At 38.4% G+C, this 19,921-nt stretch overlaps 2 protein-coding genes across 2 annotated transcripts; both read right to left on the bottom strand.

Annotated features, from left to right (window-relative positions):
• Nucleotides 1-1,269: 1,269 nt before the first annotated feature.
• On the bottom strand, nt 1,270-6,311 carry LOC110059943 (uncharacterized). The gene has a single exon (XM_020766657.2). The coding sequence runs from the start codon at nt 5,010-5,012 to the stop codon at nt 4,080-4,082; it is 933 nt and encodes a 310-aa protein (XP_020622316.2). The 5' UTR covers nt 5,013-6,311; the 3' UTR covers nt 1,270-4,079.
• A 2,218-nt stretch (nt 6,312-8,529) lies between these two features.
• Nucleotides 8,530-19,564, bottom strand: LOC110059987 (serine/threonine-protein kinase ICK-like). Its single transcript, XM_020766705.2, has 12 exons — nt 18,950-19,564; nt 18,768-18,822; nt 17,411-17,532; nt 16,473-16,552; nt 14,906-15,038; nt 13,931-14,102; nt 13,618-13,677; nt 12,426-12,890; nt 11,040-11,080; nt 10,236-10,477; nt 9,805-9,907; nt 8,530-9,278 (listed from the first exon to the last, which is right to left on the bottom strand). The coding sequence occupies exons 1-12, from the start codon at nt 19,048-19,050 to the stop codon at nt 9,260-9,262; spliced, it is 1,593 nt and encodes a 530-aa protein (XP_020622364.1). The 5' UTR covers nt 19,051-19,564; the 3' UTR covers nt 8,530-9,259.
• Nucleotides 19,565-19,921: the final 357 nt, after the last annotated feature.

Raw genomic sequence — 19,921 nt, 5'->3', positions numbered from 1 at the left:
AAGCCAAAAAGAGTGAATGATTGCTTGATTTCTTGTTAACATATAGATTCTCTCACTTAAAAACTTAATGTTCACTTCGCCGTAAATAAGGTGCTGGATGTTTCTATCTCCCGATACCCCGGGTAGCAAGCGTTCCCGTACGAAAAGGTTTTTCCGCATACTGACCGCGCGCAAATTGAAGCGAGAGCGAAAATATCGACGAAGCGGGGGTTGGTGGGGCGAGCGATGAGAGTGCTTACCCGTAACTCTCGCTCGCCCCACCACCCCTTGCTTTGTCGATTTTTTGCTCTCGCTTCAATTTTGCGCGGCCAGAATGCGGGAAACGATCTTCGTACGAAAACACTTCACGGTTACGCGGGCTACTACTTCCTATGTACCCTCCTAAGTCGTGCCATAATTAATAGAGAGGAATGGTTATGAAGCCAAAAGACGTTCTTTGTCGTATATGTTTTTGTTTCTTTTTTGGCCTTGACCGTGCACAAAACACAATTTTTATTATATATCTCATAATTTCAATTAGAAACCCCCATGCAAACACAAAGAACTTTACAATCAGTTCATTAGATTGAATTTGTTTCTCGTTGATCATAATTCAAACATCGAACTTTTTTTCTATGCGTATGAACCAATCAGAGCACTGTACAACTAGAAGTAGTATTCCCGGGCATACTAGCAATTGTGACGTCAATTAGCTTCCGTTACTTAGAAACATCATGACATCATGTTGCTTAGCAACCTATCTTATTTAAACTACGGGGTCAGTCGGAAATCGATGGCTTTTTTTTCTTCGTCTAAAAGTAGCCTATTTTAATTGCCATTCGAATAATTTCTTTTTCTGCTGGTATCGCTTTTTTTTCAATTAACTTTAATTGTGATTCACACTACTTACAACACTGGTACGTCTACTTACACAATTTACATCAGTACTACAACTACTAAAGTCCATTACATTACCGTAAAAACCTTTTATACAATTCAATTACTTACGCAGTACTTACACTGCTTACAATACAATGCAATTACAGGTGCTACTTACAATAATACAATTTGCATAACTTACTCTACAAAACAATACGATTACTTCACTAACTTGCGATACCAATTCTTACACTACTTACAAAATAATACGATTCCTGATGCTACTTACATTCATATTATAGCAATGAGCAACAAAATAAAAGATACGTTCAGATTAAAATAAAAAAGCAATAAAATAAGATGGGTATAATTAATTAGAGTGGAGTGAGCACCCATTTCTTTTCAAAGAAGTTTTTCTTAATAAAGTGTATCATCGTTTGTCTCACGATGTAGTCACTTGAGATGTAGATCGCGACGTTTCGACTGCTTACTGCTAGTCTTCTTCAGGCGATAAGGTCGACTGATTGCATGGTATCATTTATATCACAAAGGTCGGCTGTGATTGGTGCATTTCGATCCTCCTATTGTTCCATTGTTCCGGCGAGTAGCTGTTCCCTCAGTGGTCCGCTGTTGTACCGTTCTCCTGTTGTTGTGTTTCTTGATCGTGGGTATCCATGCTTCAGGAATTTCAATTCCACTATCCCTGTTGATGTTGTTAGGGATAGTGGAATTGAAATAGTGGGAATTGAGATAGTGGAATTGAAATTCCTCAAGCATGGATACCCACGATCAAGAAACACAACAACAGGAGAACGGTACAACAGCAGACCACTGAGGGAACAGCTACTCGCCGGAACAATGGAACAATAGGAGGATCGAAATGCACCAATCACAGCCGACCTTTGTGATATAAATGATACCGTGCAATCAGTCGACCTTATCGCCTGAAGAAGACTAGCAGTAAGCAGTCGAAACGTCGCGATCTACATCTCAAGTGACTACATCGTGAGACAAACGATAATACACTTTATTATTGCATCCACCACGATGAATAACAACAACCTTTTCCTAGAAGTTTTTCTTGTTGATAGTTTTTTCACTTTCATACTGTTTCATATTTAATCTTAAGTTTCGATTGCAGTCCTTGAAATTTAGGAAGTGTTTGGCTTCTTCTCCTGTCCCACAAGAAGAATTTTCCAATTACTATGAAATAGTTTAATAAATTTGATAGAGCATTGTTTGGATAAAACTCCAAATAAAACGTTTTGTGCAGAAAGATGGATTGGCTGATCCAATAGATGGTACCAGTACGATTCGAAATCAGTCCAGAACGTTTTGGAGTGAGGGCATTCATAGAAAAGGTGATATAAAGTCTCAGGTTCATCATTACAAAAAGTACATGCATCATTAATTCTAAATCCAATTTTGCATAGTTTGCTGTTAGTGTAGGGAATAGAATTAACTACTTTGTATTGGAAGGCCTTGACTGTTGGTATCATATTGGAGAATGTCACACACGGCGTTACTTAAAACTTTTGACGACAGTTCAGTCGAGGGAACAGACTTGGACACTCAAGAACACTCTGAAAAGTGTGACGTCACATAACACAATAAGAACACATGATAAATAAGTAAATATCACCACTGCCGCAATGGGTTTTTCGAGGCCAGTGGGAACAAATGATGAAGCACATAATGAAATGGACACAACAAGGCAAAAACAAGACAGACCAGTTGGCTATTTACAAGAGTAACAGAGGAGTTGAACTCGGGACCAACAAGAACAACACCAGCTTGTGGTCAAAACAGGCCATTAATCCCCATTCCCTCCCGTCCCTATCCAACCCCAGGCATTGTTTTTTTTTTTCAAAAGGATGGTAAATTCCCCAGGGTTGGGACAAATAAGTGGGTCCACTACCCCAGGGTGAGAACGAAAAAGAAGGCAAACGCCCCATCCCCTGGCCATGACACTGCTAAAATTTTCATGAATCGTAAATGAAATGGAGTTATTTCATTTGATCAATATGTGATACACAGGAGATGAAATTGATAAGAGACCAACATCATGTTTGCGTTCTCCGCCACATGCGAGGCCAAGATCACAAGGGTACCAAACGTTCTGGGGATGTCCCAGGGGTAGGAAAATGCCCGGCCCCAGGGCAATAATAAAATCTCAAATCGGGATCAAGACGAGAGCAAATTCTCGGCTATTCCCGCCGGGGATGTGGATGGGTACTGCTTGACTTGACTGATGCATTAGCTCTCGTGTAGATCTGTTCGTCTGATTACGTAACGTCGATGTGCACGGATGGCAACTTAAGAGTTGGCATCGATGAAGATCTTAACAAATACTTGAGAAAATGTTATGAGATTGCCTGATATGCCGCTCAGACGCGGACGTCATGTAGTGGCAGTGAAATGACGCGTGAACAGAAAATTATGGTAATACTCCGCATGTTTTGTGTTTTCATTTTATTTTTACATATGTATATATATTTCCTTTCGTGTTGTGTTTTTCTTTCTTTGTATTACAAAATTGTACTGCTAGAACATATTTTAATTTTAATGAGACAGAGTTTTCACTTTTTTCACAGTAATCCTGAAGTAAACCCAATTGAATCCTATTAAACAGTGAATAATTCATGATGTGATATTGTAAGATCCCTCAAGATGTCACTGGTCAATTTATCAAAATTGAAATTATGATCAGCAAAATTCACTCAACGTTTGCTGTTTCCGCTTTATCTAATCAGCTCCATTATCTTAAAAACACTGAGCGAAGCAGTGATCGCCGCCGACAGCGATCTGTAGACGAAATGATTTTAATATAGTATACTCAGACACTAAAACAATCTTATGGACTTTCAACACCAAAAAGCGTAATTCTATTTATAAAAGTATTTTATTATTATTTGCGCTTCAGTTATCGCTCCAATTTTCGACTTTTTTCTTATCAATTTTACATGTTATATTTACAGTCGATAATCATTTCAGGTGGTCATGGTGAGAGCGCTCTCTGGTAAACATTTTAAACCCAAACAGAGCTCAAATTAAGTTTTTCCTCATTTTAAAAAACGCACGTGAAATTTTAAGCCGACTCTTTGTAGACGGAAGCCGTATTTTGGCGCAGTTACCCAGGAATACATTTTCAGTGCCAAAGTGAGCGTCCCTACTACAGTGCGATCACTGAGAATTAATTTTGGTCGATCACGGTATTTCTTTTACCACATCATGCACAATTCCTCCATGGTCTGACGCAGTAAATTATCCCTTATTATATCGACAGCTTTTTTCAGCGAAGGGTCAATTTCTATACAAGTCGCTGGCCTGCGCTTACTTTGGTCGCATTCCAAGAACTCCTGAGCCTCTTTCGTCAGTTCAAGCTTCTCTAACAGATGTACAGTATCACATTCTGTCATTTGAATGTCTTCGTTGGACAGGCTCGGTTGTTTGTTATCAGCAATAGCATCTTCAGCTAATGTTGAACTTGCTGTACTGGTGTCGGACACGAACACAGTCTGCTTTTCGGTTTCATTCTGATTCTCGACCGCAATTGAAATGTCAACGAACGAGGTTGTTGAAAAGCTTTCTTTATTTCTCGCTGGATCTGGGATGTTTATGGTGGTCGGTGAAGGCGGCGGCAATGCATGATCTGAGCGTTTCCTCTGAGGAGACATCCTTCGTCGACTTTTCATCTGGTCTTGGGCCGATATCGGGACTTTTCCGCCATTTTCCGGAGGTAATTGAGGGGACGAATATCCGTTCTGAGCCCTCCATGAGTTTGTTTTTCCTATCGGAGGTAATACTGTGTAGGAGTTTGGAAAGTTAATCGGTGCTTTCTCGACATGTTTTACCGGCGCTTTTTTGCTTTCCGTCTTGTGTCGCGGTGATGCACTCCCATTCCGACTGTTTTGCGATAGAGCGTCAGAGATTTTGGGAAATGAAACAGTTAAAGTTTCTTTCGACCTCGTAGCTGAATGTGAGTTACCTTGCCCAACGCGACCAACTAGCAACTCGTTCTTTATAATTGGGGGCAATTTCACTGCCCGGCTGTTCAGGTCGAAATGAGGAAAATGTCTTTGATAAGAAAGTTCTCCTTTACTCTGCGTGGATCTTGAGGAACGAATTTGCTGTCTCGAATACACGTGTGACATCGCCGACAACTGTTAAAAAGTAGCTTGCTTGTGTGTGTAAATATTGTCTTACATAAAGTTTTGGGACGGTTGGTCTCGATAAAAATATCGCTCGCAGTCAAAAGTAATACTCCGCTGCGTGAAATGTTAATCTGCGTGGAATTAACATCTAGTCGGCAGCTGTTGCAATCGAAGCCCTTTGCTCCCTCCGTTTGTCAAATTTTAATTACAGAATTGTTAATTCGACTGGGGAGAACTGAATTAGAGATGTACACCGAAAACGCATTGACCGAATCGTCCAATGGTCTGAAACAAAAAAACAAAAAGTGCATTTATGAATTGTTATAAGAGGAAATTGACAAATAGGTTTTGCGATCAGTCGATTTGCTTTATATTTCATTTGAATACCAGGAAGAACAGTTAGAGCGAAGACAGGTGTTCTGTGTTAATTCAGTTCCGGCGTTTCGTCGGCGTAGAAACGCCAAGTAAATTCAACATACAGCCACTATGAAAGCAATTCTGATTTCTAATTCGAGTTGAAAGCTGGAGAAGTTCATGTTGACAGAAAAAGATTATCATTTAAAACAAACGGGAACCTTCAATAATACATTTATTGACAATAAATATGTGATGATATATTTTTATTAACACAGATGAGTCGCAAAAAATGGCCAAGTTGGGACAGGAGAAATCTGTCACCAATTTACATGGAAATTGCCCCCACTTTCAAATTAAACGAAATTATATTTGTACATTTGATTTTTTTTTCCATTGTCACAGTCCTTGATGTCGGCGGTAGATTGTAGGTTTAATTTTTTATTTATTGTTGCTTTTTTTAGATATGCCAGCTAAGCTTCATAATCTGTTAATGAGCGAAAGAAAGGGCTTGATCAGCAAACCTGGTTTTTGTTTGACTGTTCTCGGAAATTCGTGTGAAGAATCGGTTTTCAGAATTCTTAAGCACGGAAAAAAAATCACCTTGGAACACTAACTTTGATCCTCCATTGTATCCCAACTGTTCATATATCATTTCAATATAAAATTGATTAAATTTTCACGAGCAAAGATGTTTATATTTACCTTCAAACCCAACACAAAGTCTTCCAAGGCGTTTTTTGCTAGCCGCAACCTAGAAAAGAACGTTGTTGTCTCTTGATGCCCTCTAGCTTCATCATGATTACGATGTAACTTTTTCAAATCCTGCTTTACCCCTCCCATATGGTGTCGAATACCCCATCCCAATATCAACCACAGGCGTCAAATTCCCGCCTCCGGGTCATATGAACTTGTCAACTGCCCGGAGTGTGCCGTGCGGGGGGGTGGGGGGGGGGGGATGTTGATGTATCTATTAGATCGATACATTACAGAATACTTTTTTGTGTGATTTGAATACTCGTTCGATCACCGGGTACTCCACTTTCCACGATTCTATCGCGAAGAAAAGCTTCAGTTTCTTATATGTGACTGTAGAATTTACTTCATTGTGATTAGCTGAGAGCAAGCCATTTTATTGCGTGCTTTTCCGTAATTTTCTCAGTCGTGTAATAAATAAGTAATCTTATGAAAGCTCGAGCAATGCACTGACTTGTGGTATTTGATTTTTTTTCCAAATTGCACTCGCCTGAAGGTCCGTGCAATTTTGAGAGAATCTCCAAACATCACCCGTTGACTTAATTGCACTCGCATTCAAACGATCACCTATACATGTACTAATGGAAGCTGACCAATTCAAGAATGACATTTCTTTTCCTGTACCTAAGACACAGAAGATAAGACAGCCTCCGCAAATCCGGCGTAATTATAAACCCATTCAAGAGTTGAACTGGAGCTTTTCCGTTGAAAGCAAACGAAAGTGACTAAAGGATGCTGTTGAGTTTATTTTTGCCGGTTCTTTGTTCGTTCTTTCATTTTCGCTTTAAAGTGACCTAGACATCCCAGGAAACCATGAGGTCGACATTACTGATATTTCAGACACAAGTACAATTTTCAAACACTTTCAACGCATTTAACTTTCAAGGTTCCATGTGAACCCTGTAACCATATTTGATCACAATGCTTCCACAACTTGCAAAACCCGGAAAAAAAATATTGTACCGAAACAACTTTGGTCTTAAAAAGGTTGTTTCAGTTGACACTCTGTTAATGTGAAAACTAGCTTCTTTGAGTCTGGGATCAATTATACTCCCTTCCAGCCTCTCAAACACATAATGGCCATGTTAGCACGTGCGGCTACAGTAAGCTTGGGAGGAGTCTGGGATAAGAAGCATTACTGTTCAGGTTCCCGCCCTTTCCCGCCATTCCCTCCATGTGTAGAGAGAGAGATAATTCAAGAATGAGCGGGACCAGGAAGCTAACTGGGAATGCGGCCCTTCCATTTCGCCCGTTTGCTTTTTCGATCGTCTCTTCGTACTGACCGACAGCCTAGAACAGGCATGCAACCTACAACATAGACACACTTTGAACTCCCGGGGGAACTCCATGTAAAAAGGACGGGGGTGCTCGCAAGAAAATTTGAAAAGAACCCCTAAGAGGTACCAAAAGCCTGTTTTGTGGGCGTGGCTTGAAATGATTTTCACCCCCAAGAGGTACCATCACATCCCCTAAGAGGTACGACATCCCCTAAGAGGTACAACATATCTCCCGTCATTTTTTTTGGCTCGATACCCTAAAAGGTACTGCAAAGGCTGCCGCTGTGGACCTTTTGAGGCTGAACACCCTAAGGTACCAAAACCGCGATTTTAACCCCTCTAAAACGTACTACGAGCATCCCCGTTATTTTTATATGGGAGTTTGAACTCGTCAAGCTGTCTGCTCGCACATGAGCCTAATAAGTGTCCAATAAGTAGGTTGCTCTAGCCTGTGTAAAGCCTCCCAGTTACGGGCGTTCAAATCCAAGATATGTCCGCCAGCTTGGAAGGTTGCCATTCGCATGCCTCTATAAGTAGATTCTTTACGCATGACAAGCACATACCATTAAATGTGGAACAGAGAACGTGACCTAACCTGTAAATAGGTCTTGGGAATTAAACAATTGTACAATTATACCATTTTCAATTCAATTCTTTATCGACAAGAAGATATCTGTGGCGAGTGCCATTTAGCAGTCTCCTGTGGGATTGTTACTAGGGACAATACACCTTCTGGTCTTTTGTTTTATTCCCAGTAACAGTTCCACAAGCCACTGCGAGACGAGAAAACTTGCCCAGGTTCTTCTCGTTTCTAACGTGGCGAAAACACACTGTAAGAACAAAGAATTGGTAAGGTAAGGTTAACTCTGCATGCGAGCCAAGCCGGAGTTTATCCCAGTTTCTGTAGCATGAAATGACTAGGAGTATTTCTACTCCCCCCTGGATGGGATGCTAGTACATCGCAAGGTTACCCCCAGTATTAAGTTCGTCGGTACCCATTTATACACCTCGGTGAAGAGAGGCACTGTGAGAGTTAAGTGTCTTGCACAAGAACACAACACAAGGGCCGGAGACGAGCGCACTAACCATGAGGCCACCGCGCCTCACAAAACAAGAACAAGAACAAGAACTGACATTTCAATATTTCATTTAGACAATAAATTAAATAAATAAATTAACAAACGGAAAGCATTGCTATGTTGCTTTGAGCATGCAGGTCTTTAAAAAACGTATCACAAAAACTTTGAGTAGGCCAGTAATGTTCGTAGTACAGGATAACCCTGTAGGAAACAATTAAACTAAAAAAAAACACAGAGCTGCCTTGTTGACATGAATTCAAGATTAAATCTCTCAGAAGATTTAGGAATTTACAACAAAGGGAGTTTGTTATTACTTCTTTACTTACAGACACTCATACTTGTTGCTACGCAACTCAATTCAACTGCTAGAATACGTTCATCCCCTGATCGAACAAATAAATATCCCGTTCCCTCAGCTAACGATTCCAAATATTCCTGAACAATTGCTTGATGCAATTAAAAACACCTGGACTATAATACATTTGATTGACTACCTACAATTACCAACAATACTTAAGAGCTTTTGCCCACTACTGTTTTGGTTTAAGAAATCGTTTACATTTACATCAAAGCTCAGTCAAGATTTTTGACACCTAAAAATAAGAAATTAAATTGTTTCTTACAATTGAAACATATTAAATGAGGAGTATATCAATTTAGAATGACTGATGGTCTCCACTGAGTTTACAACGATATTTATAATTATATGTACATTGAACTAAAAGTGTAGATTATAGATATTCTAACACAATACCTAATGAATAAACGATTGATCACTCTCTCAAGACCGTCCTTTATATCTGAAATTGGTATAAGATAAGATGTGAGTTACAATGATGTACAATATAAATAGAAGCTGTAAGTTTAACTGTTCCTTCCGAACATACATGTAATAGGAGATAACTTTTGAGGGACAGGTGCTTATCAAGGCCAAGCCTTTTTATACTACAGTACCAGAGTTCCGGCGTATCTGGTCTTCTGCAAAACTCCATCCTGGGAGATTGATTTTGTAGTGTTTTCTCTATTACTATAACTTTGTGTATACCACATGTCAGTTTATGTGTCTTATAAATAATAGTTGGAGCAGAGATTACTCCATAACAGTCGCTCACAAAACACTTCGAAAGATGACACCAGCCCAGCAGTCACCTTGAATGGTTTCCAAACTTTTGTAAATCTACTTCAAGTAAGTTTTAAACGGATTGTGTTAGGGATAAGAAGGTGAGACTAAACTCCTCATTTAAAATTTACCCACTTCAAATGAAAATAACATTTAAAAAAAGATGTCGCAAAATAATGGAATAGAAAACTTATCTCTAAACTCACTTTGAACTCCAGTCAGTTCCAACACCCAAGCGTGCCCCAGGAGGCTGGTAAATATTTGTACCACTACCTTGCTTGGTAAGTATTGGTGGTTTCCAGCCAATACCTACAGTTATAGATACAAGAGAATGGTCAAAAGAATGCAATGTGGAATGGATAATAACCAATCAGCTGGTAGCGTCAACCCAGGGATCCAATCACAGGCATCACGTGACACTACTTGCGCAAGTCCCAGAAGATATGGGAAAATATTTCTTGCAGTTAAATGTTATTTTGTGTTAAAGGACCTGAGGCAAGCAGTTTGCTTTGCCAAAAACGAAGATGCAGTGACTAACTGAATTACAGTAGATGACCATTATGCTACTTAATGTTAAATAACAAGATGCACACTAATTGAAGATCACTGAATTGTGCTGAATGGGCCTGTTACATACCTCCAACACCACCAGCTCTGTTTTGTGTCCCACCGCCAAAAGATGGCACGTACGTGCTGCCTCCCACAGCATTCCCTGTCTTTCCATAGGAGACTTTTCTAGTGTACATTGAGGGCGCTGGGTTGTGAGTCACCTGAGGTTGCGCGTTCATTGTTGAACCAGGGAAGTATCGAGCTTGTTTCATGTAATGCTGTTTGGCACTCGGTGGTGTCTTTCTGTTAACACCTGAATCGCGTTGCACACTGTGAAATCAAGGGGCATGTAAATTAGTTTAGGACATATCTTTGTTAGAGCTCAGCCCGTGTTTAGTCAATTCTACAGTCCACCCGCTCACTTGGCTTGAAATCATCTCCTTGTAGACCTTGTTTTCTTGGTAGGTGTTGTACCCAGATACCATTCCCTGGTTTTCCCCATATATTTATGGCCTGAGTGCTTCATGCATGAGCCATTAGCTGACAAGATAAATAAAACTCAGGGTGGTGACTTGTGGTCAAGCCTTGACCAGAACTTTTGTATTGTAGCCTTGGACAAGATGCTTTATTCTCACAGTGCCTCTTTTCACCCAGTTCAGCAAATTGGTACCCACAAACTCTTAGAAAATACTTAACAAAATACTGGGGTGGGGTGGGGTGGAGGCATCTGCAACAATCAAGCTGTCCATCCCAGGAGAATAGCAATACTACCAGATGCTCAATGCTATTGGAGCTCAGCACCACAACTACAGTAAGCTTTCTGGATCCTTCAATCCATTGGCTTGGTACAAATCTTTGAAATTATTAATATCAATGATCAAACTTAACTAACCTTGAGAAGGAATCAATTGGGTCTGTCCTCTGAACAGGAGGCTTCAAAAGTAACATTAGATTAGTTAGACAGTATAGTTTGAATCTTGATTTCTCAAACCCTTGAATATCCTGATAACTACAGCCAAAAGTCGTTTTGTTTTGATTACTCTACTCAAACACCATCTTTTCACTAATGATTTCTCAAACCATTGATACCATAATGATTGAATCGATTTAGCGCCCAGGCTCGTCTTTACTTTTGCTACCTCAAGGGAGGGCACTTATTTGAGACAGGGTGCTTATTCAGGACAGGGAGCTTATTTCTTTTTTGGGAAACAGCTGAATGTTCAAAACTGTAATACAGTATGAACCCCTGTTGATATGTCCCCTGACGTCTCTCTAATATTAAAATATTAGAAGAGTGGCACTTACTAGGACGAGGGCACTTATTGGAATGGGGGTGCTCATTAATAAAAACACATTCGAAGGGGGTGCTTATTTGAAAGGGGGCACTTACTGGAAGGAGGACCCTAAATTGAATCATTACTGTAATTCAAAACTTCCACAAACATGAAACCATCTGGGATCCTGCGGGATGGATTACCAGATTACTTGAGCCTTTGAAAATATACATGTAGAAACTATTCCCACTTCCATTGAGGCAAATTAACACTACCAGACAAGTTGTGGTCTCTGTTTTTAACATTGCATTGCACATGTATGTTGTGATTGCAAGATCAAAAGTATCTTTCATAAGACATTCAGCTTTTTCGCAAATGATCCACACATTCATAAACTGTGCGACACAAACATTTCCAACAATGTAAAGAACAGTTTGTCAGTTGAAATACAGAAAAAAGGCAAGAGCTTAGTACTTTTCACTGATTTGACATGCATTCTTTCAGTCTGCTTACAGCTGTAAATGAAGGTATGAGTGAGGTTCAAACATTACCCAGGGGCAGATCTAGGGGGAGGGTGCGGCTTTCTAATATAACTGGTATTCTGCAAAAAAACTATGTGGTTTATTAGTGTTACCCCATTCCTTAGTGGTGCACCCCTGGATCTGCCCCTGTTACCTTTTCACCCTGTTGTATTATATATCAAATAACAATGACTGTGTTTGAGCAACTTTCCAAACACAGAAGAGGTTGAAACTACGATGCAAAGTGGAGCATTTTTGAGAGAATTTGGAAATATGGTCAAACACTGTCTTGAATGTTTGATACACATGTATACCTTCTCAACTATATCTACAACTTAAAAACTTAAAGAGAAAATGGAGAATAATAATTGTAACTTCTATGCTAATTACGATCAGATATCCAAACACCATCATGGTTGTTGTTTCCTTTGTTTAAACTTGATGAATATTATTAATGGTTGAAAAAATATCAATAGCACCAACCTTCTTAGTGAATGCTGATGTATTACTTGTATCAATCTCACTAAGCAGGGATTCAAATTCATCAGTGCTGTCTTTAACTCCACTGCCTTCACCCCATCTTTTCCGGGCACTCCCATAACTAAGGGCATTGCCAGCCTTTGCCACAGGAACTTTTCTGACAGTACCTGCCTCTCCACCAAACCTCCTGTTTTCATTTCCACTACCAAAGCCCGAATTGACAGAATCTTTCCTCTCTTGAACTGGCTGTTGGTATTGTTGTTGTGGTGGTTGGGGAGGCTGTCTTTGCTGTAAAGGTTTTATTTGTGGGGCAGGTTTAGGCAGGTTTTGCCCAACTTGGAAGTAAGGATATTTCAGTGCTTGTGCGCATGTTGGTCGCTTTTTTGGATCCCACAGTAGCATGTCTCTCATCAACTGAATGGCTTCAGGGCTGGCATTTGGAATCAACTCTTTCAAAGGTGTTGCAATCTGAGAACAATGTAACATTATGAGAGATTTTCCAAGCTGAGTATAAGACACTTACAGTAGAACCTTGCTTGCTCAAACTTGATTATCTTGAACCGGGGCGGGGGGAATCCCATATGAAAAGGACGGGAGTGCTCATCAAAGATTTTGAAAAGAATCTGTATGAGGTACCAATATCCTGTTTTGTGAGTGTGACTGGAATTTTTTTCACCCCAGAGGTACCAATTCTAAAACAACACATAAACTGACAAATATGACTTCTTTCTGCTCAATAACCCAAAAGGTTAACGGCTACTAAAGCTCCCACTGAGGACCTTTTAAGGTTGAACACCATAAGAGGTGCCAAACACGCATTTTTAACCCCTAAAAGGTGTGGGAGTTCCCCCCTCTAGGTCTTCAACTCCCTGGTATCTGAGACTCAAATCATTTTCCTTTAGATATAAATTTTCAGTCACATATTATCAGCTATCTCAACCCCCGATATCTAAACCTTTTTCATTTCCCCAGAGAAAGCATGGTTCACCTGTATTTTTATTTTACAGGTCCTCAATATATATTTCATATAATCAACTATACAGTAGCTGTTATTAATCCAATGTCCCTGAATGGCATGTTTTAGGTTCAAGTGGGAACCTGGACACCTAAGTAAAGTTTCTATCAGATGTGAAATACTTTTAACACTTCCAACTTATCAGCTATCTGTAGCAAGAGTTAAGAGTTCAGGTCATACCACTTGCATGAACTTGAACTTCATGTTAGCTGCCAACTGGTGGCCTTCTGGCCAGTCTTCCTGATAATGAACAATTATAAATAAATAAATCACTGAGACACTTGTAATCATAATTAGAAATTATTTAATTTCTCTCAAGTCAGGCAACTGGACCAAGGTAAATGGACCAAAGACTAAATGATGTCTGTGGTTCAACATGAAACCTAAACAAAATTCGACAACATGAAGATAGCCTAATTATAAGGAGCAGTTAAAAGTGCCATGAGCCTGAAAACATGCTAATGGGCAAATTTAAATAAACAACTTAACAAACCTTTGATGGGGTGCCAAGCACTGCGCATATTTTAAAAATTTCATCAACTTCACTACTGCCTGGAAAAAGTGGCCTGAGTGTGTAAAGTTCTGCCATAATACACCCCACAGCCCAGACGTCAATTGGTGAACTGTAGTTTGTAGAACGTAACAACACCTCAGGTGCACGGTACCTGCAAAATCATACAGAATGTATAAACAACATAACGTACAAATTGTACATGACTTGTAACAGTGTGCAGAGTTTGATAATGGCAAACACTTGGTTGCCATGCTGTGATTTACAATCAGGAAATTATACTTTTAAAATAAATGCACACAAGTAAATCACATAAATAAATAGCTGTGTATGTAAAGTGCTGATCGGACACAATTGACTCACAATTATCAACCAAGTTAACCACAACAGCAAGGCACTTCATGCACATGCATACATGTACAGTGGAACCCCATTAATCTAGTCACCAACAGGCTTCAAAAATCTGGCTGTATTAACAGGGTGGCTGTTTTAAAGGGATTCTTAAAATAAGAAAATGTCTTACTAAGCTTTTGTTTGGGTCAGAAAAAAGTGACCATAACAACTAGGTGGTCGTATTATTAACGGGGTGACTGTACAGCAGGGCTTCCATTGTACTTGAATATACTGTAGTGCTCACTAGTTGAATACACATGGCAACCCTGCTGACTGTTTGACTGCAGAACCAGTTCATGCTCAGGAAAAATATATTTAAAATAATACAGTCTACACATGCATGCATATAGCACACATGAGTCCCGGGATATAAGTGCTTTGTTTATGATCTGAGCTGCACTTGTCACATTTACTGCCTAGCCTGTGCACGTCTCAGATCACAGAAAAGCAGTTTAAATGGATGATGCATTTGGGATTGAAGAGGAAATGTCTATAAACTTTGCTTTGATTATTTTGTCATGAGTTTTAAAACTCATACAATATAGTTTTTCATCATAATCATACCATCTGGTAGAGACATAATCTGTATATGGAGGACGCGATCTGGTTTCTCTGGCAAGACCAAAATCAGCAATTTTAACCAGCTCTGGTCCTGTACACAGCAAGTTTTCTGGTTTCATGTCTCGATGAAAGAACCCTGTTCATGACAATATTAATTAAAAAACATTTAATTTTGTATTTGTGTTCATTTTGATCATCATGATTTGAAATTTTTCTGTTTTGCAGGTGGTCTAATGGACAGTATCATGCTACCATGTGGCACTAATTTTTGCAGGAGATTGTTTTTGGGAATCGGCAATTTTTTGTATTTTGTGGGAACTAATTTTTGTGATTGTAAAAGACTGGTTTTTCTTGCTGGGTACTAATTTTTTCAATTTTCAGGAAGTCATGTTTAATTGAAATTAGTAAAACAATACGTAGAAATGTTAAACCAGCACAGTAATCCACCATCAGTGTCATCCTATCACAATTATGTCATGTTCTTGTGTGGCTGATTGCTCTGGTAATGGATCAGCAATGACATTTCATTGTTTTGTTTCTGAATGAAAGACATGTTTTAAATAAAATGGCAGCAACAAGATTCTTCATGTGATGTTTATAAATATGTATAATTTCATGAGTGGAGTAAATTTTTGCAGAGGAAATGTTTGCACAAATTTTGTTTTTAACAGGAACTTTTTTTGCCTATAATTGTGGAAAAAATCACAAAAATTAGAACCTGCAAAAATTTAGTGCCACACATTACTGTGTCTGTTGGCCACTTTTAAATGCCTTGCTGACCACTTGCACACTGTCTTGCCTAAATATTGAGCTACGCTGTATAAAATTATGTATGGTGTACATGTAGCACAGTTGAGTGGACCTCAACTTCATCTTGCTCTACCAAGACAAAATGAAGAAAGAACCCAGCTTGTTAGTTTTCCATATCTGGACCTAATGCATGGTCAATATTGTATAATACATATTATAATTTTTATTACACATAAACTAAAACAAATTGATTGTCCCATTGTCGTTCCAATAATATATTCTCTAAGTATTGGACTGGGCACAGTCCCGAATGATCCCTCCAATCACTTGAAGATTTTCTGGTAGTTTAATGGCTTATGGTTTTGTAAGAACTTGCTGTCATATAAATTATTCCTTTTCTTTTTCTTCCAACTCTGTTGCCCTTCTGTTTTTTTTCACATAAGGCATACTAGTAAGTTTACACCTAGTCAGCTACCAATCAGAATATATTATTTTGCACTCTTTAAGTTTTCCTAAACACTTTCAGTTGTGTCATAAATCTCTTATAACCAAGCTTGCTTGGGACCATACTGGAAGAATATGGGCCTTTGGTCTTTTTTGTATGGACCTCACTGTGCACGCAGTCCGTACTGTTGTTTTAAAGACCTTGAGTAGATGTTCTACCTGTATGGCCCTGGTGCTTAATAAGACATTTAATTTGAAACGATGGGCTCATGAGTTAGGTTGGATGAATGTGAATATTTTATCTGATCTACCAATAACCTAGTGCATGAGAGCATTTGTATGGCATTTCCATGTACATATAGAGCCATAGACTTACCATGTTTGTGAATAAAAGCAAGCCCTTGGAGAACTTGGTAAATTATATTCCTAATCATGGACTCTGGAATCAATTTGTCCCTGAAAAATAAACAATTAAAATTTGTAGTAATTTAGAATTATCTTTCATTAAATAATAATTATTACAGTTATATGAGGGCTAAAAAGCTCTAAAAGACTTACTAAACATTTAATGTTATGTTCCCAATTTTTTTCTATAATTTTCAAAAGTGAATACTGTAAATGTCAAAAGGTTTGGGTGTTTTGTAAATGCCTTAACTAATATCCATTTTTAAGCTTTTAGGGTTTCAAATCTTAATAAGTAAAATTGTTTTATCAATAATTTACAATTTTTAGTATACGAAAAAAACTAAGTACTTAACCAAGTTTGGAGTACAATTCTAGAAAGATGGGCTTTCACTAAATTCTGCTAGGAATGATGCTTAACCTCCTCCTCGGAGTCACCACGCAAACTGAAATTCAGACGAGTGTAGCCTGGGCTAAACTTAACACCAATTTAGAAGAGGAGGGGGGGAGGAGGGCAGAGATAAATAATTTTAAAAAAATTAGATAAATAATAAATGAAACACGCAGCAAGAAGTTCTCCACATTTCATGCTAGGTACAATTTACAAGCTGCTGCCAAGGGGAAAGCCAAAAAAAATAAAAAAATAAAAAATAAAAATAAATAGCTAAAAAATGCTTGATTTCTTTAACACTGTTTTCATAAATCCAGACATTCTATATATTAATTGATGTAGTTATGGTAAAATGCTTTCAAGTGCTTTCAAGATAAATCATGGAGTATCACACGAGTCACTTGTATTTCCTTGGTGTAGTGTATACAAATGAGCCTTTAGGCAGGTGTATAATTTACTGAGAAACCATTGTCTGAGAGTCACTCATGGGAACAAACAAAATAATTAATTTTGTTGATTACCTGCTCTTCATCATTTGGTAAAGGTTCTCTTTCATGTACTCAAACACAAAATATAAGTAGTCATTTTCCCTGATTACTTCCTTCAGCTTGACTATATTGGCATGGTTCAATTTCCTGAGAGACTGAAGATTTAAAAAGACAACTACAGTAAGTTACACTGGGTTGACTAAATTCCAAGTCCACCTCTTTCCCATTTGTATAAAATTTATGGGACCTTTGTTCTGAATTTGAGCTTTCAGTTTTCTTTTTTTTTTTAACACTCAAAATTTGGCTACTCAAGTGCTTTCTGGTAATTTTTCCATTCAAAACTTAGTAGTACCTTTGGTTGGTTGATTTCTTTATGGTCACATTGTACTTATTACATATAATTAGGCATAACCTTATTTGTACAATGTAAGTAAGTCTGTTGCATTAATAATTATGCCAAATGTTTCCATTCTTTTCAATGCATAAAGCTTATTCTTTAGGAGTCATTTGAAACTTCCAATCAGTTAAGCTAAGAGAAGAGCTCAAAATAGCAGCATTTGAGGGTGCACAGAGGAAAAGTTTCAAATGTCTTATACATACATGCTTCTCCTTTAAAACAAAGAAAAATATGAGGAAGTGACGTATCAAAAACATTGAGGTAACCTCACATCCAAGATCATGAAACCATGCCAAGGTGTGGCATTGGCCACTAACAGCATCATACTTCAAGTTCATTTTAAGTTTTCATGGGTGCTTGATGCATGATGTCGAGGGTAAAATGCATGCATAGCAATCTCTTGCACAAAAAAATAGTGGAAACATCCTTAAAGCAACAACATGATGGCAGCACCAGATCACACAATAGCTATCTGATTTCAAGGTCAGAGCTGGTCATATCGCCCACAGACCTCTCAACCAAAATTTGTTGTTAGCCCCTCTTCCAGGCATAACAACAATAATTACTTTCAGTGAATTTTGTCTTGAAAAAAAAAAAGGGCATAAACAGGGTGTATGCCCAAAATTGTCTTTATCATCCACAACATGACATCTATTTAGCTGAAGGAACAGAACAGCAATCCACAGTGAAATAGTGTTTTTGTGGGCTGCACATGCCGTTAATGATCATCAATAATTATCTAAGAACAATTAAGAGATTATCACAAATGATATTAGCTCTGTGAAAAGCTGAAAAGACATCAGTTTATACCTGGTACATGCATGCTTCTTAGACATTCTACGTATGCCTGCCTGAAGGCATGGAATTTCTTACCAGGAAAAAATTCATGAAGTGAATTTCCTTTTGAAAAGCACAAAGAGATACATTTTTCAACACCGCTCAACACTCGTTAGAAATTGGCCCCCAAACTGTTATCGTGCACCGCTATCTCACCTTTACTTCACGGAGATTTATACATTCTTCCCACGAATAATACTTTCTTTTCATTCTGCAAAAGGAAATTGATAACAGGTATTCAAGGAAACCAATTAATAAGGTGAATATTAGAATATGCGAATAGGTAACCTTGTAAATACAGAAAAAACCCCTGTACAATAAATTACACATCAGCTCACTTTTTAATGGCGACTGTCTCTCCAGTTTCAATATTTCTTGCTAACGCAACTGATCCGTAAGTTCCATCTCCAAGTTGCTTCACATTCTGGTAACGTTTCATTTTGACAAAATATAAATCTTATCGCAAAACACAAATATGAACAATATCGCGCCGAAAGTGGCTTTCAATAACAAAGATGCGTATTCAAATGTTTTCTCCTCTTCTTCCTCATACAAGAAGTAACAAATTCACCATCCAAGAGAACGAAAATCCTTAACCAGTTGCTGAGGTTAGGATCCAAGAGAAAAATCCCCAATCAAGGTTCCTTCTTTTAGAAATCTAAGTAAACAACACAGGTCCCATTCCGCTTTTCTTCCATGCCTGTTTCATGTCGACCCGTTACATGTAAACAGGTCCAACACCGCGTTAAGAAAGCCAGTTCACGAAGGTTCAGTTCCCATTATATACTTCAAGAAAATTCTTTGATCCTTCTACGTGAAGTACACGTTGGCGAGAAATGAATTACTGTAATATTCAAGCTGGCGATGTTCAATAAAAATTGTCACTACACGACCTTTACAAATTTCTTTTTCCCCAATGCAAAATGCCGCTTCCCATGAAGCAAAGCAGTCGATTTGTTACCTGGCAACGGGTTATAACAGAAACCGACGCTCGATCATTCTTCTCTAAACTTTTACGTCACAGTCGGGAAATCTGTTCAGTTGAAGCTTAAAAAATAAAAGCTACCTCAGAATTTTGGCTGCTCTAACTAATGCCATTCTTATAGTTATAATTTATCGATCAAAGACCTTGTTTTGAGGAAATCAAAGCTTATAACAAATCGAAAACGGTACCTTTAAAACCTGGTTTCTAAGGTAAATGACATAAATTAATTATTAAAGAGTTAAAACCAACATCGTCTTTAATTAATGTATTGACTGTATAGTAAATTAGATCCGGAGATAAAAGACGTAAGACTCTCGTGAGAGAA

The sequence above is a fragment of the Orbicella faveolata genome, unplaced genomic scaffold (genome assembly GCF_042242905.1).
Source record: "Orbicella faveolata isolate gen_17 unplaced genomic scaffold, um_ofav_v1 contig_47, whole genome shotgun sequence".
Taxonomy (NCBI): domain Eukaryota; kingdom Metazoa; phylum Cnidaria; class Anthozoa; order Scleractinia; family Merulinidae; genus Orbicella; species Orbicella faveolata.
The sequence above is the reverse complement of the archived record's forward strand: the minus strand, read 5'-3'. Positions and strand labels throughout refer to the sequence as shown.